This window comes from Drosophila kikkawai, chromosome 3L, assembly GCF_030179895.1.
Source record: "Drosophila kikkawai strain 14028-0561.14 chromosome 3L, DkikHiC1v2, whole genome shotgun sequence".
NCBI classification, from domain to species: Eukaryota; Metazoa; Arthropoda; class Insecta; order Diptera; family Drosophilidae; genus Drosophila; species Drosophila kikkawai.
The window spans coordinates 20,938,910-20,966,069 of record NC_091730.1 but is presented as its reverse complement, the minus strand read 5'-3'; the positions used below and the strand labels follow the sequence as shown (position 1 = coordinate 20,966,069).

At 40.1% G+C, this 27,160-nt stretch overlaps 1 protein-coding gene across 7 annotated transcripts; it reads right to left on the bottom strand.

The window, feature by feature from the left end:
* Window positions 1-761: 761 nt before the first annotated feature.
* On the bottom strand, window positions 762-27,160 carry LOC108078734 (translational regulator orb2). Of its 7 annotated transcripts, XM_041775442.2 has the most exons (13): window positions 26,781-27,160; window positions 25,698-26,283; window positions 22,090-22,192; window positions 20,704-21,134; window positions 19,775-19,836; window positions 3,886-5,412; window positions 3,615-3,825; window positions 3,276-3,551; window positions 3,022-3,228; window positions 2,858-2,938; window positions 2,571-2,783; window positions 2,128-2,516; window positions 762-2,073 (listed from the first exon to the last, which is right to left on the bottom strand). In XM_041775442.2, the coding sequence occupies exons 3-13, from the start codon at window positions 22,112-22,114 to the stop codon at window positions 1,647-1,649; spliced, it is 3,849 nt and encodes a 1,282-aa protein (XP_041631376.1). In that variant the 5' UTR covers window positions 22,115-22,192; window positions 25,698-26,283; window positions 26,781-27,160; the 3' UTR covers window positions 762-1,646. The 7 variants fall into 7 exon arrangements, with proteins under 7 accessions (XP_041631376.1, XP_041631375.1, XP_017028226.1 ...); XM_041775441.2 differs by lacking the exon at window positions 25,698-26,283 and having other exon boundaries at window positions 26,781-27,159; XM_017172737.3 differs by lacking the exon at window positions 25,698-26,283 and having other exon boundaries at window positions 2,571-2,759; window positions 26,781-27,158.

Here is a 27,160-nt window from a genome sequence, read left to right as displayed (position 1 = left end):
AAGAAATCCATTTTTTGGCCATTTTTGCGAAATTTGATAAGGAGTTACATCATTAAAATGAGCAAAAATGGCAAAAAATTTTGATTTCTTAAAATTTTAAATTTGGTATGCAGTTTTTTTAAATTAAAAAAAAACTAACACAAAACTGCTTTCCGAATCGAAATTAATGCATTTTTGGCTTAGTTATGATATATTTTAATTGTTACCTGCAAGGGTATACAAGCTTTGGCTGGCCAAAATTAGCTTTCTTTCTTGTTATTTATAACATTTTTCCCAGATTTTTTATTAAAACCGGAAGTCAAAATCTTGGTTTAAGAATTTATGTGCTTAGTTGCAAAACGATTCGTCCAATAGATTTCGAGTTAATGTGTCACCGACTTTCAAAATTGAATTTTTTATACCCATAAAATAAATAAATTGATACCCATAAAATGAAAACGACACGACCTCCGTTCAACTAGTAAAACTTCGTAAATTTTGTTATAATTGATGTGAAACTTTGACAAAATATTCTTTAGATATTGAAGATTCATAATATAAAAAAACAACATTCCCCTAAAATAAGTAAACAAATAAAAATTAACATTAATATATAGGTTTTCCTTGCAGATTTATTTCCGCCTTTTGTAGCAGTCAGCTTTGGAAAGTATTCAACAACGGGTGGAAATGTTATAAGCTTAACACCGATGTTAACTAAATGTTATCCATAACATGAGCTTAAAGCTCAACCGCCTGAAAATTTGAATAAAAAAACACGGAGATGTGCTAGCAATTCGCTATCATTTATTTTGTATTTTTTTCCATAAATAAATTGTATATATAGACGTTGGTTTCTGCTGTAGCTAAAATGATTTAGAGTACTTAGTTGTTAGCCTGGAAAAAACAACCGTGTAAATGATATATATTTCTTAGTTGTCTCTTAAAGTTGCATAAAATTGGAACCCAACGGAATAGTTTTTTGTTCTTATTTGGCAAAATGTACGTACGGATATATAGAATGTACCCCCACCGCTTATTCTCGCTAGCATATACTAGTATTTTAAATAGTTGAAACGCTTTAAGTACATACGGATCGCGTCAAGTCGCAAATAAAATTCGATTTTCTTGTTTAAAAATCACACGCACTCTATCGCTAAGCTACTTGGAATATATAGTGTGTGTATAAATAGAGGCTGTATATTGTAGTTGTTCGTATATAGAATAGTTAGGGATACATATGCCTGCATTATGCTATTGGAATACTTGTCGTGATGACCTCACAGAGCGGCTGTATTAGCAGCATATTCTATATGCTATATAAATATGTATTCTAAGTCCCCTTCACCTTTGCCCGCTAATCCTCCGATATTATCTCAGTTGTGTAAATTATTGTAGCCAAGCCCATAAAGCTGGATTGGGATTGTGTGTTTCCTGGAGTGTGAACAGAATGTGTGATCAAAAATATAAGCGCCTTGAAACTTGTCCTTCTTTTTGGAATTATCTCTCTACTTATCGCATTTGGAATCAGAGATCGCAGACCTAAGCTAAACTTGGAGTTTACAAAAAATAAACCTAGAAAATCTCGCTCACACTTTGTGTTAAATTCAATACATAAATCGAGATAGATCATATCTCATCGCTCATCGTCCCCAACCAGCCCTTGGTCCTCAATTCCCAGCGGCCAGAGGATCCTCATCGAAGTTGGGATTGCTCAACAACGGCACAGAGAAGTCCACCATGTTGGGATAGACCAAAAACTTGTTAACAGCCTCACACAGCTTGCTCTCGATGACATTGGTCACGATCGACCAGTCGACGGATTTGTCGCCCACTTGGGGCTTGGTGGATATCCACAGGCGTGGCGGTCCCCGGAAGCTGACCCACACCCGATCGGAGGGCGGTGGCGGTATGTTCAAGGTGCCGCGCGCCACCATACCCTTGAGATCTACGCGCAACGTGATGTTCGCGTTCATGTTCTCCATGGCGCGCTGCACGTACGGCAGTTCGGTGGCGTATTGGAATAGATTGGAGGCGGCTATGCGATCCACAATCTTGAAGATGCGCCGCGCATTGCCAGGCGAATTCTGGAAGAATCTGCAAGGGGAGAAGGTTGGTTACATCAAAAAGAAAAACTCTTTCTATACTTACTCAGTCCCAGCGGGATTCTCCTGGGCATTGCCCGGCGGTGGACTCTCGGATTCCGTGGACGAGCCACCGGAACTCTCGGCGTCACTGTCATAGATGACATTCTCACTGCCCACATCCGTATTGCTGCGCAAATCCGGCGCCAGCTCGGGCGCAAATGAAGCGGCCGACATGGCGGATTCGGCAGTCATTGGTGACTTGGATTTACCACGAATCCTCAGTAGATTCAGCTTGGTGGTCACTGTAATGTGGGCCAATCCTTCGTAGGTGATATCTGCATCCATCCAAACGCCGCGCTCATCCAGCATGGGCTGGGAGACGCGATGACAGAGCAGCGGAGATCGGCCCATGTAGATATTCGTGATTACCACCTCCTCCATGAAGCTGGGTAGCTAAAGATAGAGCAGGTTATAAACTCTCATTAAAACTTTGAATAGATCCCTCACCTTGATGGAGTTCAGCTTCTTTTGCAGCACATCCTTGATCCTCTCGTGCAGCATAGTATCATGCAGGCAGCTGTATAGGAAGCGGCCCAGGAAAACATTTGCCCACACAATGCTGCCGGATGGCCCCAGGAACAGGGACTGGTCAATGCCCTTCCACAGCTCATCCTCCTGGCGTTTGGCACGGCGAGACTGCAAGGAGGAGGCTGTAGCTCTCTGACTCATTTAACCCCGAAATCCCACAAACAATAAGGGATAAATAAAAGCATAAAAACATAAAATAAACATACTTTTTTGGGGCGCTGTTTTTCGGAATAGAATTCTCCGACTGAACTTCGGGTCACGGGAATTGTGCGCTGGGAACAAGCTTTCTACCAAAAGCCAATTGGAAACACAAACGAAAAATGTAAAATAAACTAAAAATAAAGCAATCTAAAGTCCCGAGAGCGCCTACCTGATACACAGCCATGAATCGCACATAATCTGGCGAATTCCTGGCCACATTGGCACTCATAATCATGCCATCGAAGCTTTCGTCCTTTGGCGGGTCGATGAGATCCTCCTCGGTTATGCTCTCAAATTGTCCATCGGGTGTCTGCTGTTCGGATTCATCAGTGGGATTCGCCTCATCGGTTTTATCCTCGGTTTCCTTGCCCTTCGACTGTTCCGAGTTATTAGTAGCTGAAATCTAGTTCTCTAAGGACTCACCTTTGCGCTGGTCCCACCCAGGCCAGAGGCCACCAGATGCAGGGCCTGCCTGGCGGCAGCAGCCTGCAGATCGGTGTCCTCCACAAACCGGGCCATCGGCACCTGGAGATCCTGTTCGTGAACGAGACCCTTGCTGGCGGCCAAGAAGCGGCGATACCAGTCCTCCTTTTCCCGGTCACAGCGCGAGAAGAGCAGCAGACGCACCTCGTCGCCACAGGGCACGGTGATCTCGGTGAGTTCCTTGTCCGGGTTAACGGTGTTTTGCAGTTGCTGCAACTGTAAAATATGGAAGCAAGTAGAGGTTAGTAAGGGAGATTCAGGCAGAAATTGGTTACCTACATCCGCCTGCATCACCGTGGCCGCAAAGTCCACCTGCTTGTCCTGGTCCTCGGCGCCCGGTGGCGTTCTCGCTGAATTAGAGGCAGCTTTGGTTTCCTTGGCCTCTGGCTTAATAGTGGTATCGGAGTGGCTCTCTGCGGAGTTGAGCTCCTCGGGCACATCCCGACTGCTCTTGATGATCAACTGAATGGGATACTTGCGATTGAAGAACCTGTCAATAAAAAAACCTTAGAGTGTGCTTGGAGCAATGGAAAACCCCCGAAAGACTCACCGCTTCTTGGCCAAACCCAGGGGCAGCAGTTCGATGCGGCAGTCCCTGAGGTCATAAGACCGGTGATCCGTGAACAGGATCTTGTTGCGATCGATGGGCGGCTCGTTCCACATGCGACGCTTGGGAATCCTGGCATTCGTGCCCGACATCTTGAGGATGCATCCATCGAGGCGCACATACACGGATCTCGTCAGGGTAAAGGAGAACGTGTTGGGATCGTAGCTGCTGAGCTCGTTCATCCAGCCGGCGTACGTCTTGATCGTCTTGTGCTCCTCCACCGCCGGTATCTCGCAAATCGGCATGTCCTTGTAGTTCGGTATCACAAAGGTGTCTCGCTCCGGGTGCGTAGACAGCAGAAGATGCTCCAGCAGCTTATGCAGGCGGCTGCCCCAGCTATCCATCGCCACGAAAAAGAGTAGCGTGGCGAAAACGCCGCGTAGGAAGTCGGGTACCGGCAGGATCATCAGTATGACCAATAAGAAAGTTAGCAGGACGGGCAGGGCGAAGGCCGTGGCGCCTTGATGTTTCTCCCGCCATAGTTTTGCGCTAACCTGGCTGAAGCTGGTGAAGATGCTCTCCCTCGAGTCGCGCGCCGACTTCTGCGTCCCACTGTCATTGAATGAGTTCCGGCTGGACTGTGTTTTGACGTCCGGATCCAGGGCAAGCGAAAGAGCACTCACCGACTCGCTATGAACTGCGCCAGCATCCTGCTCATCCTGCGATTGGTGTTTTATGGCTTTCTGCAAGGAATCCCTCTGCAGCACTGTCACAGGTATCATGTCCTCGAGCACCTCCACACCCGACTCAATCTCCACGTCTTTGCGAGCCAACAGGATGCCCCTCTTCTTGACCTTCCCGCTCGCAATAGGAATCTCCGCCTGTTGGCTGGTGGACGGCTCACAGCCCGCCTCCACCACATTTCTCCGGCGAAGGAAGCCGCTGCGCTGCGGCTGTGGCCCTGGGACTGTGCCGCTGGACCCGGATCCGAGATCCTTCTTTGTCATGGCAGCCGACGCCTGGTGCTTGGCCTTCACCTTGGACCGAATGTGTGCCAGGCCCCGACGCAGGCGCGATCGCTCCGATCCTATAGCAGCAGCTGCTCCAACGTCCCCGCTGCCCAAACTGCTGCTGTCAAGCTGCAGCAGCTCGGCTTCCGCGTCCGAGTCAGAGTTCTGCCTGTGCTCCTGATCCAGGGGCAGCTCCTCGCTAATGGACGTATTGAAGGTGACGCACTCGGTGTCCGAATCGGGATCGGGATTGGTCCAGCCGGTCGATGGCGGATCAGCCACAATAATGGGTATCGTCGACGTGCTCGTCGGATGCTTGGCAGACTTGATTTCCTCGATCGTTTGCGAGACCTTGCCCTTGATAAGCCTCCAGGTACCGCCACCGCTGCTGATGCTGTCCCCAACGGAGCCACCTCCTCCTCCGCCACCACCGCCTCCCCCAGCTGCGCTGGCTGCCGACAGTGCGGATATAAGATTGGGGCCGCTCGAGGTAGGTGACACTCCCTCGATGCTGCCAGATCTGAAATTTGAAATTTATTTCGGGTTATTTTACAGAATAAATAAGTTTTGTCACGTTACTCTTGACCAACTGAAAAACGGCTGGCGAGTTTATAAAAACAATTCTTGAGTCCTCAAAGAAATGGTACATACATTTAGCTAATCAAAGAATTCCCCTCAGGCAGTTTTCCAAAGGCAAGTAAAAAATTTATTGATTTTATTTAAATTATTTATTTTATCTCTAGCTACATGAAAGCCAACGAAAGAGTCGTGAAACCGAAACCATTTATGGCAAAATGGTGTACAAAAGTGTACACACCACTTAAAAAATATTGCAATCTTTTAGACCATCTTGCACTGCTCTTAATAAATGCAATAAATAGCGTTAATATTAAAATTAAGAAGAGTATAACTCTTATTCGTAACATAAACAAGAACAAAACAATTCTTCGGGAGGCAGAAGTTTGTAAACCCTTGCAGTTTGCAATTGGAACGAGAAATGAAATTGAAAATAAATCGCTAAGCCAATTAATTTAAATTTAGAGAACTTTTCTGTGGCAGTTCTGTTAGAGTTTAAAAATTAACAAAATGATTTATTATTAGGCTTATGCCTTCAAAAAGACCTAAAATATTCCAATTCTTTAAATAAAAACAGATTGATATTTATAATAAAAGTTTTAAAGAATCATTACTAAGTCAAAAAGTAGGGTAAGGTGGGGTAAAGCCGACAGTGTGGGTAAACCCGACCTCCCTCTGTTTTCGAAAATCGGAAGCACTACGCAAAATAATATTATTGTTGTCGTGTAGAGCATCGAAAACAATGTAAATGGTGGTATGACAGCATTTTATTAGTCAACATTGAGATGGTCAAACGACAACAAGTTTGTTTTCACAATTTTGAATTTCATTTTTGTGCATAATTAACTGCAGGATATTTCTTTTTGTCAAAGTTATCGCATGAAAAGGTAAGTGGATTTAGATTCTTTGAATAAAGTCCTACAAAGTGCATATAAGTTTGGTTCATTTTTTTTTTCATAATTTCTTTTTTAATTGCGTTTTTATGAAAAATTACGTGGTGGGGCAAATCCGACCTCTAAATAGTGGGGTAAATCCTGACGCAAAAAATCCAAAAAAAAAACCACAATCACACCAAACCCATCAACATCGCAGCCAACCAGACGTTCAACTCGAACCAAAAAACGCCAGCAAGCTATTTGAGCAGCGAATCAGATGATACTGATTAATTATTTTGCTATTTTAATTTTTTTAATTCTTTTATCTTTTATTACCATTATATAACATAACATTGATTGATTTATCATTGCAAAACCTATATTTAGGTTATATCTGTACTAAATCAACCAAAAACATAGACGGTCGGGTTTACCCCATCATTTTTGAACATAGCAAAAATGAACTTTTTCGTAAAACGCTTGTATCTCAAAACTTTTCAAAGGTATGAATAAAATGCAATGCATAGAACGTTGCGCAAAAGTCTAACCTTTAATTTGGTATATATAACGACTTTATCCGATGTAAAATAAGCATTTTATAGCCAAAACCATTTACTAGGTCGGCTTTACCCCACCTTACCCTATTTATTAAGTTAAATCTGTACACCAAATTTGAAATTAAAAAAAAAAACGTTAAACAGTTTTATTCATGTAAATAACAACTTTTAAAATAAGCAACATTTTTGTGTCCTAACGAAACAGGGCCAGATATAGTCGGCTGTTTAGGCTGATTTAGAATATTTACAGTTTATAGGGTGAAATGGCACTGCGTTGTAAGCTTTTGATTGAAATGTTAAAACCTTGAAAGGGTATAAAAGGTGTTCTTAAACATCGAAATTAATCAAAAATATTTGTATAAGTATTTATTTAAAACATGAAAAAAATCTAGAATATCAATTAGTTGACATTGTCCACAAAGTTCCCACCCAAAAAAGTAAAGTACACAGTTTTTATGTTATTCCAGAAAAAGTATTTTTATTTATTTGAATGAAGATATATGTTTTTTTGCCATTTATGCTTTATTTACTTGCTCCATAACCTGCATTTTTCCTCAGGGACTGGGTGTGTGTGTGAATTGGTGTGTGTGGGGTGTGTTTTTTGTGTGCCAATTTCACATTTTCAAATACAAACGCCGATTGTTTGGTTTTTTCGCACAGTGTGATGCTTGTGAGGCGCATTAGAAAACGATTTGGGCTTTGAATATATCTTGTGTATAATATAATCCTATATGTATATTTCCCTTCATAGGGGCTTACATATCTTGTATTTTATTTGTTATTTCATATTTGATTTGCTGGATTTGGGTTTGGTTTTTGCTTATTCGGACTCGATATCCTTCTTCCTTGGAAATATTGCGTTGCAAGTACTGCTGATATTGGGGTTTGCTATTACAGTTTCAATTTTCGAGAGAGATTCATTAGTTAGGGGGCAAACTTCTTGCATATGCGTCTAATACATATATTTATTTCATTGCTATTTACTTTATTTTAGTACATACGTTTTATCTATGGTCTGCTTTTATTTTGGGCTTCGTAACATTTGTTTAAACATTGGTATTTGGTTTTCCGTTAATTTAATTGAAAACGCTTCAACGCTGTGGAGCAAAAACACGCATGGAAATCGAAACTGTTTACAATTATTTACTTTTAATCAGTGTTTACCCCTTCAGATTGATTTCTCGGGTTTTAGAAAACTACAAATATTTGTATTGATTTTTATTTTCATTGGGTTCTTATCTTTTTTTTATTTGTTTTCAAACTTCAATTTTGTAAAAATTAAAAAATTACGTTTATTGAAAATGACTATAAAATATGGAATATTTCGCTAGTTTCTGGTTTTCATACGCTTCATACAGATTACGTGTCATATATGTATATATATATTTATTTGATTCACTATATAGTTTTCATATCTGCCAACTTTTCGGTTTACTATTTATATTATTTTTTATTTTTTTTGTTCAGTTTTCAGTTATATTTTCACTTGTATAATGCTAAAAAATTATATGCCTTTGCTTGGTTTGTTTGTTTTGTTTTTTCTGAATATTTTGCTAAAAGGAATTCATTAGTAAGGGCGCTCAATTTCAGTTTATTTGAAGTACTAAACATTATATATATGTACATATGTATATATATATATATATAGAGTATGCATATGTAAACGCGCACGTCGCTGTATAATTAACGCGAAGGCGACAAAAGATTAAATTAAAATTAAAATGGAAGTGCGGGTGCGAAACACTCGCTTTACAGGCTACAATTTCTCAGTATCAATTTGGTTTTTGGTTTTTTGTTGTTTATAAAATTCATTAATTATGTTTAAAAGGTACCGAATGTTGTTTTTAATATTCATTAATAACCTTGTCGTTTGCAAATTTTCTATTCTTACTATTTTCCCTTCGCGGCGATCCAAGCTTCGATCCAATTAGCGTAAAATTGAAATTGAGTTCACATCGTTTTTGGAGACTAAAAAATTTTCTATTTAAAACGCGATTGGTTTACACACATTCGTTCTTTCGCTAACTACAAACCATACACTGTACAAAAATTGTGCTATGAAAATACTCAAAAAATAATTCAATTTCTCCGACAACTACGTACTGGGTAGCAAAACCGTCCCGAAACGCAGAGTATTTCCATTCCATTTCACTTTAGAGAGGAGTTTTCACTAGGCGAAATCAAAACGCGGCTCTAATTTGCATTATTTTGCACTACGCAAGGTTGTATTTTCTCTATTTATCGTTACTGTTTGGTTACTTTGCTGCCTTGGCAATTATTTGAAGCATTTTGTGGGTTTCTTTCAAAAATATTCACTTGTTTAGCGTTTACGTTTTAAGTTTATTGAATTGTACTACGTGTAAATTTCATATAATTACGTTTATGTATTTGTTTTTAATCATTTTGGTTTTGTTTTTCGTTTTTCGCTTTTTGTTTTGGTATAAAAACACATATTGACCAATTGGTTGTTTAGATGTTCAGTTAACATATTTAAGTTTTTAATAAGTTCGAATTTCAATACTTTTCCTTTTCAGAGTCTTTCGTATTAAGTATTTAATTGTATGTACTAACAGTTTATTCTTGTCATATTTCTGTGGTTTCAGCTAAGTTAAAAGATTTATTTATTTACAGTTTTTATAAAAAAGTACATACAAGATATATATATAAAAATAAATAAAACACAATTCACGTTATGTCCGTTTATTAATTTCAAAAAACTTTTTTTTTTCTTAGTTTTTCTTTTTTCCCATTTTTGTTTTTTGTATAAAGTGTATATATCAAATATTTATTTCTGTCGTCATATTTTATTAAGAATATATAATATGTATATGTATAAAAAGAATAAACAAAGTATAAAAATGTCTCAACGCAGTTGTTTTTATTTTAAAACTACCAGGAAACTACTAGCAACTACAAAACATACAAAAATATATTTAAGAATTAGGCGTACAAGTTTTCATTTCCGTAATTGGTATATATAACACTAGGATCCATATCAAAATCAACATAAACATTTACCTATAACAAGATTCTCTATCGAACTAAATCGGTCAGTAGTCCAACTTCATTCTATCCGTAATTCAAGCTCGGAAGTGGGCTAAAAATTAAATGTCTTTGGGAATCGAATCGAAACCGAATACACAAAACGGAACAGAACTGATTGCCTAGAATTATTTATTATATAGCACGCTACGCAAGATTCCAGATTCCTAAAAGCCATAACACCTCGTTAGCGGCAAAAACATTGAGCGGTTTGCCGTAAGGAGTTTCTCAGCTTTTCTATCAACTTTTTTGTTTGATAAGTTACTTTCATTTATAGCACATTTAAAGTTTTTTTTAGCCGTTTTTTGTAACATTTTCGTTAAGTTTTTGGTAAACAGTTAAAGTATAAAGTATATATGTTATATAAAAGTATAAAAATCTATAAAATATTAAATTTTACTACATTTAAAAAACACCATCATGACATACACAAGGTTATCGATAAATAGCCATTCACCGATTAACGATTAGCGGCTCGCCTTTCGGTTTCCGCTTCCGTCTTGTGTTTTTCCCTTTGTAACAGATTTTGTCTCTTTAAAGACTAGCATTTCATTACTTTGAAAGTTTTAGAACAACGCGTTTGTTTAAATATTTGCAAAAATTGTCTTTAACACTACATAGAGCAGGCTGCTTGCTGTATTTGATATTTAATTTGGGGCTTATTGGTATTCGTCTTTGTGTAGATTCTTCCGATTTTAATACACTTTTATTTTGATAATTTTTTAAAAATAAAAGAGTTAACAAAAATACAAAAACTAAAACAAACTAATGCTAATTAATTTGTTTTGCAGTTTACAAAAAAATATAGTATATATATAGTATATGATACATATTGGTTTAGTTCATTGTAATATAAAAATTCTAGAAAAATTGCTATAAACGTTTTTGTTTTTTTGTTTTTTGAAAGTGCCACGCGATCAACTTGAGTTACAACTTTGCATGACTTGAATTAGCTTTTTGTTTTATTATTTTTCATGTAAAGAAAGCGCGAGCAAAAATTTGCTAATAGATTTGACTATCGTTTTTGTTTATAATATATTTGGTAGAAGTCCAAAGCGACTGGGCTTTCCTGTCTGGTTGAATTAAGACTTTAGTACTTCCTTTTTGTGGTAGCATATAGAAAAAATATCGTATAGTTTGCCTCATGCACCGTAGCAATTTTTTTTGGTTTCGTATAAGTTACAAAATAAATTTGCTTTACATTTTGATAAACTTCCCTTAGGTATTGCCCTTAGTCTAGAGATATTCCATTTGATTTTGCCTAGGATTCCGATTCTGATTCTGATTCTGGGGGAGAGCTAGCTTCCGATCGCATGTACAAAAACGCATGCAAATTAGTTAACGCAGCGGAGATCGCAGATCGTAATATTTGACTACTTTGGTTATACGATTGCAGTTATATCATTCATGCATATATGTCTGTACAGATACATATCGCTTATATTGTGGTATTTATTAATACGAATTAGTATTGCACATAAGTTGTATATGTTATTTAAATTTCCTTTAGATGGTTTATAGCACGTCTATTAATCGTAGCTTCTTCCGCCTACCTCTTCAGTTATTGGACTAAACTAACTTTGAATATATATATATATATAACCATAAGAGTAATAAAAAAAGTTTATACAAAAAGTTTCTATATAAAAAGTTTGTCTAATACAAGTATTCATAGTTATAATAGATGTGTGTATGTCGTTTATAAAAATTGTTTTTACATTACAAATTACAGATATATATATTTGGTTTAATATATATTCATTTATATGTTTTTATCGGGAGTTAAGCCCTCTGTCCCGCGCTCGCAGCAATCAAAGCCTTAGCCATAAATTGTACAACGAAAAAACAAACAATTTATAAATAACTAAGGCAAATAATGACGGTAAAAAAAAACATAAATAAATCATAATACTGAACACAAGCAATTTGACTGATCGACAACTCTAGTTGTTACCTACTCTTTATATAACAATCTTTTTTTTATTATTTTTTGTCATGCCATTTGGCAAAAAAATGCAAACAAAGTATTCGGTGTATACATAAACATAAACAATTGATGTAGGTGTGAGTGTGTGTGTTACATCTGGTTATGAACGTGTGTGTGTGGGGTGTGTGAGATGGGGACTACATTTTAAAATTAAAAATGAGCCGTCGCTTTTCGCTGAGTGTCGATTTTGAACGAATCAATTGCGGACAATCGATTTATCAATTTATCAATGTATTTATCGCTTTAATATATCAGTTTACAGATTAATCGCTTTAATCGAATTATTAATTTATCAGTTTACCGATTAATCGCTTTAATCGAATTAATAATTTATCAGTGTATGAATTTACCAGTGTATAGATTTATCAATTTACCAGTGTATGAATTTATCGCTTTAGTTGATTTATCGCTTTAACCGATTTTCATTCAATATGGAGCATTACATTCGAACAAAAAAGGCATGTGAAAATCGTAGTGTAAATATGGTTAAAATGAGAAAATCTTTAGTCAAGATTCGGAGGATAGCCAATGCTGATTTAAGTGTCTCAATGAGCTGCTTTTTACGATTTTCACAAGCCACAAGTGTAATCAAAGGAGGATAGCAACGTGTTTGACATCATGTGGAAAACATCGCATATATTGGGTTTGGAAAAAGAATATATACGATGTATCCCCAGTGTAGAGTTTCATGAATTATAATGTTTGCAACAACAAAAATAAAATGCGTCTATCAAGAATATATCGCATTTAGAATTATATCTATATATATCGATATGATATGGTGTTGTCTCTGTTTTAGGTTAGGAAACCAATCGTGGAGTAAGAAATAGCACTGCAATGTCTGACATTTCGCCATCATATTGTCTTTTTGCATGTCTTTCTCATAGAAATTAAACTGAAAAGAATTTGTCACGATTTAGGAACTTCTTTACGAAATCATCACTCAAGCAAAAAAGCCGTACGTTCCAGCTCACTTATAATTTTAGGACTAGCCTCGAGAGATTGGCATGCAAGATGATGGCTTCTAAGCTTTGGGGTTTATCATAGATATAGCCTTTTGCGAGGGTTTTGGCTGACTACAGCAGGGAAGACCAACTCTTCCCTTACTCTTCTGATTTTTGGTGGTCTTTGATTGTGAGATTAAATGGCATCTTTGGGACGCCTTGGGCAACCCCTAAAACGAACTAAAAAAATTTGAAATATAAAAATAAAGTAAAAAAAATACTGTGCTGGCATCGAAAAAAAAAAAGGAAAAAAAATAGATTCCGGATAATACGAAATATAGACCTAAAACGAACCCGATTGCCGGATAAAAATATATACGCGAACTAAAAACTACGTTGCTTTCTGAGGGCTCTAGCGGTCGGCCACAGGAGCTCGTCTTTGCGCGACTTCTCCCATGGATTGTAGACTCTGGCGGCTGTTGCCGGGACACCTGTACCCTAAGTGGGTACCTTGATTTAGCCCCGTGGGAAAAAGTGTCTTTTGTGGCCGGGTATTTGGGTATCCGGGTAGTTGAGTGTGTGTGTGTGGTGTTGTGATGTTTCTAATTACTAATTTACTAGTTTCTCCTGCGTCCCTCCAGTGCTGAAGTTCCCGGCGCTACTGCCTCCGATGACCCTGGTCCTGAACCTGCTTCTCCTGCTGCTGCTGCTTCTGTGTTAATTCTGGGCACTGCCAGCGCTGCGTCCAACAACCGGTGACGCTGCTCCCTCTGGAGGCGTCTCTCGTCGTGCAGCGCGGCCTACCAGCGCCGCCGTTAACACCAGCGAAAGGGCACCGCACGCGGCCGGTCGGCACCCTCCTTGACCAGCGGCTTGTGGTACTCGCGTCCAGGCCTCGAGTGGATCACCGCCCAACAGTGCTCGCAGTAGTACTGCAGGCAGGTGACGTTGGCGCAGAAGAAGGGCGCAAACTTGCCGCCGCAACGCTGGCCCTCGCACTCGTCGCACATCTGGTCGTCCAGGACGTAGGGCTTCACCTCCACCCGCTTGTCGATGTCGCCATGCTGCAGCTGCACGAATCTGGCCGAGATGGCTGCGATGTAGCTCTGCTGATTCGAGAAGGCCACACGGCCAGCACCCTTGGGATACTTCAGCTCTGGATCCGTGTCTATGCCAGCATAACAGACGCCGCCATACAGCCGGTCCATGATCATGGCCAGCTCGAAGGCCTTGAGGGGACGCGGTACTCCGCCCACAAAGACAGTTTTGCGCGGATCCAGCGACATGGTCGCATCCAGCACATAGTCGGCATCGGCCAGGCGCCACGGGCGGATCTGCACGGCCTTGTCCTTAATTGTCGGCGAGGAGACGCACAGGTACAGCTTGTCCTCGTCCGTAATGCAAGAGTCGATCAGCTGCTGCACACTGCCCTCGTCCTGGAACAGCAGGAAGGCATAGCCCTTGGGCGGGAAGTATGACTTAGACTCGGCCTTGTGCGGCCAATCGACGACCAGCGGCCCGAAGCGCCGGAACGATGTGGTGATCTCATCCTCGTCGATGTCCGGCGGCAGACCACCTACGAATACCTTCCGCGAGAATCGGGCCGTACCATCGCCGGGGTTGCCTCCATTTCCGCCTTGGATCGGGGAGTGCGGCGAGTGGGGCGACAGACGCGACGGCGAGCCCATCTTGAGGGCGTTCAGGTAGACAGAGGGATCGTTGCCGCTGGCCGCAATGGCCATGGCATCAGCCTCGCTCAGATGCTTGGGGCCTCCCATCACGCGCATCCTGTCCTGCAGCAGGGCCAGATTGCTGGCATTGTCGCCGCCGCCACCACCTCCTCCGAGGGACATGCCGCGCATGTAGTCGCTCAGCGAGTTCTCCAAACCGCCGCCACCGCCCCCATGGTGCATTTGCCCGTTGGCCGTCATCATATTGCCATAGCTGTTGCCCATATAAGGAGCATCTCCGCCGCCAGTGGCTCCCGCTGTGACCATACCACCGGATCCTCCGCCACCGCCGCCTCCGTTGCCGATCGAGAGCGTCGGTATGTTCATGTGGCCGCCCCCCATGCCGTCCATATGCCCGCCGCCGTACAAGGCCGTTGGCGAGCTGCCCTTGATGGGAAAGGATATGCTGCGGCGGTACTTGGGCGACACGCCTGACATCTGCGGAATGGGCGAGATGCCGCCGCTGCTGCAGCCCGCCTGAGAGCCGTTGTACGGCGATCCTCCGCCACCACCAAGTCCTCCTCCCGGCGACGAGGGGCTGTGCGATCCTCCGCCCTCGCGGTGCTGGTGATGGTGCTGCTGCTGCTGCTGGTGGTGATGATGGTGCAGGGCACTCAGGTTCGGCGACAACTGCTGATGCTGCTGCTGCTGCTGGTGGAGCTGGGGCGGCTTGCTGAGATTGAGATTCGGCGGCAGGCCGCTGCAACTGCAGGAAGAAGGGACAACAAGATGAAGAGGCATTTACAACAATTTGGCAATTTCAGTGGATGATTTTGGGTTCTGAGATATTGTGAGTCGGTTCTGTACTCTTTGCATTATGAAAAAGGAGCAATTTGTTCAAGGATTTGCTTCGGATTCGGTTAAGTCTAGGTAAACATAATGCAATTAGTTTGGTGTTCGTTCGCTTAACCCATTGCCGCCCGGCGTTCGAAAATGAAAAATATGAAGGTATATATCAACAAACGAAACATTGAACAACTGATAAAAGTATTTGGATTAATAGGCTATGGAATTATTACGGGATATACGAGTTTGTCGTGGCCTTGCACCTATAATTTTTTTGTATATTAAGGATTTACTATACATTTTGATTATTCTACTTTTTAAAAATTGAATTGACACGCCGAAAAGTATGCTATACGTTATTTTAAAACCTAAACTGGCACCTCTGGGATTTAAAATCAGTTAAAACGGTATTCAAAAGCATGACAAATTCAGTTTTATGACTAACCGATTGGAAATATCTTATTGGCAACGAAGAAAACATTTTAGAACTTTTTTTTACCAAACTTTAATTGTTTTGAAACAGCAGCAATATTTATAGCATACTTTTTTGCACTTTTTTAATGGCTTTCGATTAGCCAATTTTAAACTAACACATGGTAAGACAATTTTCTATATTTCTTATACCAAGAAATTGAAATATGTGCCCGGACTATGCAAAGAAATTTTCATTTAAGACTTTTAAATACTTTTGTGAGTGATCTCATAACCTATCCTATTCTAAAAACCTGCTTCTCTAGCTACTCAAATCCTAAATTGCTCCTTTTTTATATTACTTTATCATTCTCGGACGTTGCTTTGGTATTATTTATATTCTTTTGAATAAACATTTTTCTCAGATATGTTGCTGTTGTTGTTGGCGCTTGGTGTAGGATTGCTGTTGCTGTGGTAAATGGTGTGGGTTGCAATTGGTGGTGGTGGTGGTGTTTGGTGGCTTTTGGTGGTTGGTGGTTGTGGGGCGAGTACTGTTTTTTTTCTGGTGGTTTGGTGGTGGCTTGGCGACATCCAATCAAAATGAAAATTTCAAGTTGCTGTTCGCTTAGGAAGTTTATTTTTGTTTTGTTTTTTTAATTATATATTTTTTTGGTTTGTTTTGGCGAAGGTTTAGCTTTTGGAGGAGGCGGCAGCTTAGTATATCTTTGGATTTGTTAGTTTGGTTTGTTAGCACACTTTAATCCTTTGATGGTATTCGATTGAAAGGGAAATCCAACACTTTCTTTAGCAGCTGCACTGACACTGAGGCGACATGTTATCTTTGTATTTTTGTTGTTGTTTTCCAAACTAAAAGGCCGAAAACAAATGGCCCAAAAAGAACGAAAGGAAAACCGAAAGAACGAAAAAGAAAAACGTGGCTTAAGACGCGACACGGTGGGCGGCAAGGGGTTAATACGAGAGTATACCAGAGTACCTAGTATGTGTGCTAATAGAAGACTAAACTAGTTCAAATGTGTATCAATTCGTTATGCCTATGTTTCGCTGCTGTTGTTGTTGCTGCTGCTGCCGCTAGTTATTTGTGTTTGTGCTCGACACGCTTACGCTAATTGTTGGACGACAGTGCATGCCAAACTGTAAGGCCACCGAGTACGACATGAAATTGCATGGAATTTTTTTTAAGCTAAAGTCAACCTAACAGGCAATCAAGGTGGGGATGATAATGAGGATGAGCATCTCTTAAGAAGTGCGAAATGTAGGTGGCTACTACGCCAGGATTCTGGCTGATTGCTGCTGCAGATGACTCTGATGCTGCTGCTGCTGCAGATGATGATGGCGACAACGACGAGGAGGATGATGAAATGTGTGTATAACAAACATGCAAGAAACGTGTACAAGTGTAAATAGATAAAAAAAACAGCAACAACGTTGATGGTAGGAGGTGGTTACACTGCGAGAATTAACTGGGAAGTCTGAATTTCACAGAAAAATCATCAGATAGCATATAAATCATGCTGTATTGTAGGGATACTAGAAATCTATTAATCAGGAAAAGGAAAGAAGTCAGTAATTAGTTTATTAGCCTGACACTTTCAGATTCTTTCAGTGTAAGTGGGGGTTGTGACGGGATGGGTTTGCTTTGGGTATCTGTAGTCTGGAACCATTTGATAAGGGCACGCGTAACAAGAGCATCGGCAAGGCAACGGTAAAGCTACCCCCCATCAGCAGCAGCAGCAACAAAATCGACACGAGGCTGGTGCGATAGCGACAGTGTTGAAAAATGCAATTATAAAATGCAATTAGCCCTCGAAACTTAATTAAAAAGGCAACGGAAATGAATACAGGAATACAGAGGCAACTCTACGTGCATACAGAGTGCTGGGAAAACGAGGCGACACAAAATAGTTAAGGCTGATGGACGGCAAAATTGAAAATCGGACAGCAAAGCTGTCTTTAAGAACGTATATATAGATATATGTACATACATTTATACATACTACACGTGCATACGATATCAGCTCACGAAAATCAATAAAGCGAATCAGGCGCAATGACGTCAAAGGGGGGAGGTACTGAGGTCTAGAAGGGAAATGGGAATGAAGGTAACATCTCAGGTAGCAAATCCAAGTTTGACTTGCTTGATTTACCCTGGCAGAGAGTATGGTAATTTGAACAAGCTAAATAAAAAAGTGTAAAGAAGGTAAATTTAACCCTCTAACAACATCAGGCGAGTTGATCCAGCCATAAAATAATAATAAGAACAAAGAATTTCATTTAAAAACAGTCGGTTAAAGAAAATCAAGGGTATTTAAATTTCGGCTTGCTTGTAGTTACTATTCCTTCTCGTTAATATTTAAAATGAGAAACGAGGAAAAGCCGCAAATGGAAATGGAGAGCATACACAAAAACAAAACTCGGCCGGGACGTGCCTCGTGACGTTGATGTCCCGTTGACGATAGACCCCTTCAGCAACCTCAACCCCCATAACCACTACCCCCGGCAGTACCGCCTACTCAGCCAGACGGGGCGGCACTTGAGCTAAAAGTTGCAGACGGTCTGGCATGGTAAAACAAATTAACAACACCTAAGTCGCGTGCCCGACTAGGATATACTCGGTAATCATACAAAAAGAAATTTAATGAAATGTAAACAAATTTCTGTGGGTTTGAAATCTTTAGAAACGGCGCTCAGAAGTATGCAGCAATAAATAAGATAATATCTTGAAATTTATTTTTGTGATGTTTTTTTAAAGAATCTTTCTTACAAATTCCAATGTCTTTTAACTTTTGACCTATTTTCCAAAAGTTTTATAGCTTTAAAATCAAAGGACTTCTTGCATTAATATTTACAAATCGCACATACCTTTGCCACCTACGATGCTACAGGGCATGAATAGAAATGTTGCATGTAGTAGGCAGCATAAACAAAGCACCCACCACCGCTGCCACCGCTTCTGATGATTCAGATCCTCCTCCAGTTAGTGCACTCCACAGATGCTCCAAACAACAACAACAAGCTTGGCGGCAATGGCGATGGCGGGTAAATGCAGTTGGTGACAAAGCAACAAAAGCAACGCAGAGAGAGAGAGAACGAAGACCGTGGTGCCGGCCGGGCAAGTTTACGGCCATTGGCAGACGGCTGCAGCCGAGAATGCATTAAAAATGCACAAGTGGCGCAGGATATATGTATGTAAATACGGGTAAAATATATATGTAGGTATGTGCATGTACAAAATCAAAGTCACAAAACTGCAGGCAAAGTAATTTGTTGTAAGGGTCAACGGTCAACGAACCTAAGGCCAAAGAGAAAAAAAAACGGGAAATATCCTAATTTAAGAAGTAAATTTAAGTTGATATTACAGGAAAATATCACTTAAGATCTGGCAAATATGTTTTCTAAGAGCCTAAGGGACTAGAAAATATTGAAAACATGGCCATCAGAGTAAAATTAAATTAATAAGTCCCTCCCTAAGCACCACATAACTACCAGCAGGGAATTTTTGTGCCTTATCAAAAAGTTTGAAATTTGTAATTTTTCCCTTAAGAATTAAAACAAATCCACCGAGGAAGCTCATAAATTTTATAAACAGCTAAACTCCAGAGGATTAGAAATATAAGTTAAATTATATTAATGATCGGAGTGGGAGCGATATGAAAATAAAAGCAAAGCTTTATTATTTTGTCGGTAAGCATGCACTTCCGATGGATTTCTATTGTGCTGAACTATGTATAAATGTAAATGTAAGTGTATTTTATTTTGTTTATGACGCATATGTAGCAACAACAACATCAACAATCAGGTTACGACGAATTCTGAACTACACACTTGGACTCGGTTAGTGTACAAGACACACATAAACATTATTTATGTTATTATTATTATCAAAATCATCGTAATAGTTAAGACCCCCTTTTGGAAAGTGTAACTAAAATGTAATAAGCCTTTTGGGCACTCACCTTTTGCGATTGAAGAAGCCACCGCCTTGCAGGAAATTGTTGCGCAGATTTACTTCGTCGTTCTGTTGATCATAAGCATAGCCATGGCATCGCAGGAGAGAGAGAGTGAACCGAGAATAAAAAGAACATTTTGCAACAGTGAGTAATACTGCCAAATGGGTTTTGCAATCGCCCATCGACGGCGGCACATCTGTTGCAAATTTTGGCAAGCGTTCCGCGTTTGCAACAGTCCGTCGTCGTGTCGGTCACATATTTATGCCGGCCCGGCCCACAAAAATAGCTCACACTTTGAATGACAAACACACACGCGACGCGATCTTCTGCCCGCTGCCAGCGAAAAACTACATAAACAAATTAAAAACACAAAACAAAAATCCTAAACCAAATCCAATCCCAATTTGGGCTGCTAAAAAGTGAAATGATTGCGGCACTGTGGCAGGGGGGCAGAAATCAAAAGCTAAGTGCTCCACTAATTTGGCCAGCCGAATTGCTAATTGGTGACCAACAGACTCGTTGACGATCGGCGGACGTATGCCGGCGCGTTCTGTACAATTTATGTTTAATTGCGGACAAACTTGGACTCGCGACGGATGAGAATGAATCATAATTTACGAAGCCTTTTATCGGAACAACAGATAAGCATGCGGTGGATACCAGGAGGGGACGAACAGAACGGAAACAAAGTATCGAGTTCATTGCCAACAGCGTCTAGATTCTAGTTCAGCGTTTGCTTTGAAATTATTTACTTTATTTTTAAGCTCAAGAGAAAATTTCACGAAAGGAAGACCCTCAGAAATGGTTTTAGCAGAAGCCAGAAGACTGGAATATCAATGCAAATTGTCAACCTAAACTAGGGTTATTTTGACAGAAAATAAAAGGAAGCTAAGATCCCTACGAATACGGATATTAAATCTTTAATAAAAACTTACGCCGAAGAGCGATGGACCGCCGCCCTGCATCTGGGGCTGCGAAGGACTGCTTGAGAGCGAGTCACAGGCGCCACCCACCACCATGCCCGTGTTGAGGCCCAGACCGTTGTTCTTCATCCCAAGCAGATGGGAGGTGGGCGAGGCATCGCCACCGCCACTGGCCCCGCCGCTGGGGCTGTGCTTGTTGTGGTGGAAGGACTGCAGGATATCATCCAGGGACTCCTCGTTGGCATTAAATCTCACGGTGATCGGTGTAGTGCTGCTCAGTCCAGGTGGCGACTTGGAGGCACCGGGCACACCACCACTACCAGCAACACCAACGCCCGCCGCATTGGCAGACGATGTGGGCGATGTGGCGGCGGACGCGGACGCGGATGTAGAGACGGACAGGTTGCTGTTGCTGCCGCTGGCACTGCTGGTGGCACTGTTGGCTGTGGAATGTAAGAATGAGTTAATCACAATTAAAACAACGGTGTAATACATACAGTTCTTGCATTTGTGTTTTCTAAAAGAGGAATGGGACTGTCCCATTTTTGACGTTCACAATTTCGAAACAAATAAAGTGTATTTATTAACTACTAACACTAACCCGGAAAATTCATGAATGACGAGTGAAGCGAGCTATTCAAGCTCGAAAGCTAAAAATGGAATGGAAAATATAGCTAAGAGATATTACTGTATGACATACAAATCTAGGAAAGTGTGATAAGTGTCTAAAATCTATTCAAAAAGGCTCAATAACGAATCTGTTATGAGCTGTCAAAAGGTGACATCTTTTTACTAGAGCGACACACCGATAATAATCTGTAATTTTGTCATTTCTCTTTTAATGGGAACCACAATATTTAAATCCTTTGATACGTTATAAATCCCTATTTATTTTAAATACATATTGGGATTCCCTACAAAATGTTTTTTACTTTTCATATCTAAATGTCTCGCTTATAATATTATCTTACTTAAAGAAATGAATAAATATCTAGTATTAATCACCATTAATCTATATTAATCACCATTTTTAAAGTAAAATCCCCATTAATCTATATTAATCACCATTTTTAAAGTAAACAAGACTCTTATCTATAAGATATAATTTGCTTAACATAACTCCAAGATATAATTACTGTTTATAATCTATAATTTTTTCTACGCTTCTAACAATTTATAATGACTCATAAACATACATTTCGGGGACCTGGCTTATCAATTTGATTTGGTTAAATGAGCTATTCCTTATCTTTTCCTATTTTTATAGAACAAAAACGAAACGTGCTAGCTGAGTACATATCAAACTGTTATGATATACGTGTAAAAACTCAGTGACAACATTTAAGTCCTCTCAAAGACCTCTCATGACACCTCTTTAGCCAACGTGGACACACTTACCCTTTGGTAACTTGAGCGAGTCCATGGTGCCCGCACCAAAGCTTTCTAAGGCTGCACTTGGGCGGATCCGCTGCGCCTCAGTTCCGCTGCTGCCCTAGATGCCCTGCACACAGAAAGTGGAGCAGGTGGGGGACGAGTTCGAAATCGGAATGGGAATCCAGCAGGGAAATCCGAGTGTCCAAAACATCAATCGGCGACGGCAAATGAAAAGATAATGAAAGAGAAAGGGAAATGTTAGCTGGGCAGAAATACATAGTTGAAGCGACGATAGGTTCATCATATTTTCCGCTGAACACTTGCTGTTGTTTTGTTCAAAATGTCAACGCCATGCGTTCGTGGAAACGAGCCCCCTGCTACGCCCCTCGCAGCCCAGCATTTAGACCCGCACGTAATTGCGTTTAAAAATAAATAAATCGTACAGGAAAGCGAGAAAAAGCAACAGCAACAGCAGCAGCAGCAAGGCAGCAATAGCTCTTTGACATTAATTTTTATTTTCCTATTTTTAAAACCCTTAATACATTTTTGCCGCTGCTGACCGTTTGGCCGATTGTCGCGCCGCCAGCTCATCACAAAATCATTCTAAAAATTAAATTTTTACCCTCAAAGCTGAAAGTGAAATGAGTTGCACACTTCCAGCTTATATTAGTATTAAGCTTTGCCAAAAATGAGGTCAGTCAGGCACTTTATAGTAACCACAATTATATAGGTCAAAGTCAAGTCATTTTTAGATGGGGCTCAAAATTAGGAATTGAAAATAAAACAATGTTGGATTTATACAAATGGCTATAAATACGGAATTATTGCTTCATAATGGACAGAGAAAATATAGGATTTAAATAAATAATATCACATTTGACTACTAAAAATATATTTAAACAAAATAATCAATTATTGATATACTTCCTGCTTACAGAAGAGTCCCCAATTTAGCTCGTTTTATGGCCAAGAAACTGACTGATGGTATTGGTAATGGCGTTTCTATGAGACTGGCCAACTTTTATGGCCAACAAAAAAGGGTACTATCACTCCACGTTCGCCTTATATCGGGCTAACAACAAAAAAGCCGCGATAAAATGGGCCATAAAATGTGCAGTGCGTGTTGTGGGGAACAGCCGAACAGCAATCAATCATATTATTGATAAAAAAAAAGAGTCTTGGCAAGCGACAGAACAGAAATAACACACACCAAATTTTGTTGTTATTTTTTCTAAACTTTTGCGTTTCGTATTTTGTGCATGAGTAATAAATGTGTGTAGATATGGCCTGATAATGGGGTAGCGAGTTCTAAATTTGTAGCGCTATTCAAGTGAAAACAGACTGCTGGGGGGATTACAATTGATCGCTTTTCCAATTACAAAGCCACCCCCGAGGGCAAATGATTTTCAGAGCCCGCTGTGCTGGCCGTTCCCAATGTCGGTCAAATATGCTGCCCGTTTTGCATACAAACTATACAGCATATATTTATACACCACAAGAAAATGGGGGAAAATATGTAAAATGCAACAGCAGGAACTTTTAAAAATTATTTTCTTTAACATTTTCTGATAAATAACTTAAATAAAATAAATAATTGCTTCGGTGGGAAGTAACTATTGCATAAATTTGGGTGACATTATTAAGATTCAAACGATTAAATAACTAAAAATTTGATATATGTACATATTCATAATAATTTTTTGTTATTTTGTTAATACATGTTAAAAATATATAATTTTAAAATAATTTAAAACAGTGTTCAAAATCACTTTTATTAAATAACTTGTTTGTTAAGGTCTGTACATTCTGTAGCCTACTTATGCGCATTTTATAAGGAGATACAAAAACATTACGAATTTCAATGAAAAACATCAATTTTACCTAAAAAAAAAATATATCAATATTTTCGTTCCGTGTTTTACAATATCCAATTTCTAGTGCTTACCGCCGACGTCCGCTATCCGTCCCTGGACACGCACTTCATTTTGGGCTGAGCGACCGGAAAACGTCTATTGTTCGGAGGAAAAACAAAAGGGGGAAGACCAGTGTGGACTGACTACGGGCAGCGGGGCTTAATTAGTTAAATGCGGAGACAACAAAATCGTTGTGCCAATGAAATGGCTCACTCGGGCATGAAAATTTCAACCGCAAGTGCCCCAGTCCAGCCCCAGTATCAGCTCCACTCCTTCTCCATCCACGAAAGAAAATGGAGACGAAGTCCTGGCAGAAGGAAAATAAAGCTGGCATAATCAATACATAATTTTGCCCTACAAACGAGACGACGAAAGCGACCCCCAAAAAATAGCCGAAGAAGAAACGACGACTGCGACGACGAACGCACAGCAATAACAACAATGACAGTAACGCCCCCGTGGCACACACATACACACAAAACACTGGCACACACACACACACTTGAAAAGTAAACAAGTGTAATGTGCCGCCAAAAGCACAGACTGCTTGGCTCAGCCTCAAGAGAGCGACGATGGATTGTATTGGATTGGACTAGAGATGGGGCCGATATTTTGATATCGGGGCATTCCCCGAAAATGACACGAAAGAGCACAGGAGGTGCAAAGCTATTGCTATAAACGTTTAAAACTTTTTTAATGAATATTATAGTAAAGATCTTTTAGCTTACAATAAATAAATTCTCTTTAAAACACTCATTTTATGCTTAGTTCTTAATGAGGAGTATTTCAAGAAAAACTAAGGAGTTCCTAAATAAAAACTTATCAGATACATTTTTCAAAGATTTTTCAATTAATAAACTTTTCTATATATCTTTTATGATTTAAGTTACTTCCCAACTGTTTTTTAACAAAAACTTAAGATCCCATAATCCGTAAAATCTTGTTGGTCACCAATTTATCATCATGAATGAATTAGCAAGCTCTGACTTTAAAGGTAAACTTTTCGGGGATACTATTTTTTAAAGGGAAGTAACATCAAAAATCGTTTAAAAAACCCACCCCTGATTACGGGCAAGTGTTAATTTGAGAACCAGTTTATAAACCTGCTCCCAACCCCGAAAACGCGAACGAGCCCTTTGTTTACCATCTCTCGAGAGTGGGAAGAGCGGCTCATCTCTGGCCGAGATGCAGTTAGCTGTGTCTGTGTTTAGTATCTGCAAACAGAATTTGGTTGAAAAACCCTTTAGCAAACGAAGTTTGTTTTTATTTGCTGTATGCTTTATGCTGTGTGTGCCGCTGCTGTTTCTGTTACTTTTGCTACCTCCCCTGCTTCGGTGCGTTGTGTGCACTTCTATTATCACGTCTGCAATTAGAGCCAAAGTAACTGGGCCAAGTTGCAGCAGCAGCAGCAGCTTTCAGCTTTTTTGCCCAGCTTTTCTCGCGTTTTCACGGGGTTGGAGAATTTTTAGGGGTTTATTGCGGCGTTTGCTTTGCTCCGCCGATTCGTTGCCGTATTTGCCAGTTGCCCCAGTTCCAATTGGTTACGTACACACTCGCAAAACGCACACGAACACTCGTACGCGTACACACGCACACTGCGCGCACCTAACGGTAGATAATGCCAGCCCTGGATGAAAACTGGGGCAAATAAACCAAGAATTTCAAATGTCAATTTTTGACAGGTGTTGTGTTGTGCACTGAAAAAGCGAAAAAACTAACCTTTAGCTGCCTTCCGAATGCCTCTCTTCGCAGCAGGAGAAGGAGCAGGCGCACGAAGATGAGGGGAAAACACGGATGGATACACGACGACGATGAAAACTTTCAGGTGCAAGTTTTTCCCACTGCGCCAGTGTGCGTGTTACATTTCCGGGGGTGCACAAACACACACACACGAGCACTCTCACACGTACACGCAGCCTGTGACGTAGATGATGATGGGTGCTACTCTTTACGTGCGAAAATTCCTTTGAAGGATATATGCACAGGCTTTAATTTCGGATTTTCATTAGCTTGGAACACTTCACATAAATACAGCTCGTTTAATTTGTCGACATCACTGAAAATTTTGGTTGAACAACAATTTAACTATTTTTGCACTATTTTCGATTGAATTTTCATATCCAGATTGACTAAAAAGGGGCCTGTGTGTGCTCGCGTGTTTTTCTGTTTTCCGTTTTCCTTGACTTTTCCGAGCTTGCGGTCCCGCGAGTTTAAGAGAGTAACAGAATTTTGCGATGAAATGTTCAACAACATCGGAGTCACAATCGATGTTTTTAAAAGGCGATATATCGATTCATCGATAGTGCTAGTGGATCAAAAATGAATTTGAATTAAGATTTTTTATGAATTTATAGCAGCAATTATTTATTCTATTAAAAATAATGTTGATATTGTAAGAAAATTAAATTTACAATTCCGTTGATTTAATTTTTTTTGTTTTTAAAATAAAAGTTTTGTTTACGTTAAAAATACAATTTTTTATTTGAACTTTCGGAACTTAAAAATGTATTGAAAAATTAATAATAAAAATAAAAATGGTTACAGCTGCTTGGCAGTGCTGCCAGGCATCGTCGCAATCGATATATCGATAACCTTACATGACCCTCCCCCTTGATGGGCAAGAAAATAAATAATTCCCCCCGTTATGCTGTAACAATTATAGAAGCACTACAATTAGCCAGTAATTAAGAAAAATTCAAGATTACATAAAACACCCAGCTGTCTGGCAACGCCACAGCTGTTTGGCCCTCCAAGAAACAACAAAAGAAAACAAAATGAATTACATAAAACTACATGACTTACAAGAACAACACGGTCCTCCAATGGTTCTTTTGTTTATCTCCGCTTCTTTTTTGGCACAACCCCGTAACACCAACACACACACACACACGCGCCGCGAATTGTTGCTATTATATTGTTATTGTCTTTGGTTGTTTTCGTAGCGCTGCGTTTCGTTTTTGGCCGAGTTTTTAATTACAAGCACTTTTGTAGGAAAAGGCGAAAACAAAATATCCGCGCACCCAGAGTCTTGATCCCCGTGTCTTGTCTTTTTGTGGTAAATCGTGTTTTACAAAAATCCGTACATTTTTTTATTATTTTTTGTGTGTGATATTTTCTACAAATTTTCCGGCCGAGACCAAAGCTACTCGGGTAAAAGCACACGACAAACGACAAAACTCAGA

Coding starts and splice junctions, on each gene's coding strand:
- LOC108078734 (XM_041775440.2), bottom strand. CDS start 21,234: ATGGGACAGTCCCATTCCTCTTTTAGAAAACACAAATGCAAGAACT. Junction 19,837..20,703: donor GCGGTCCATCGCTCTTCGGC/GTAAGTTTTTAT, acceptor TATGATCAACAG/AACGACGAAGTAAATCTGCG. Junction 2,074..2,127: donor GAGAATCCCGCTGGGACTGA/GTAAGTATAGAA, acceptor CTCCCCTTGCAG/ATTCTTCCAGAATTCGCCTG.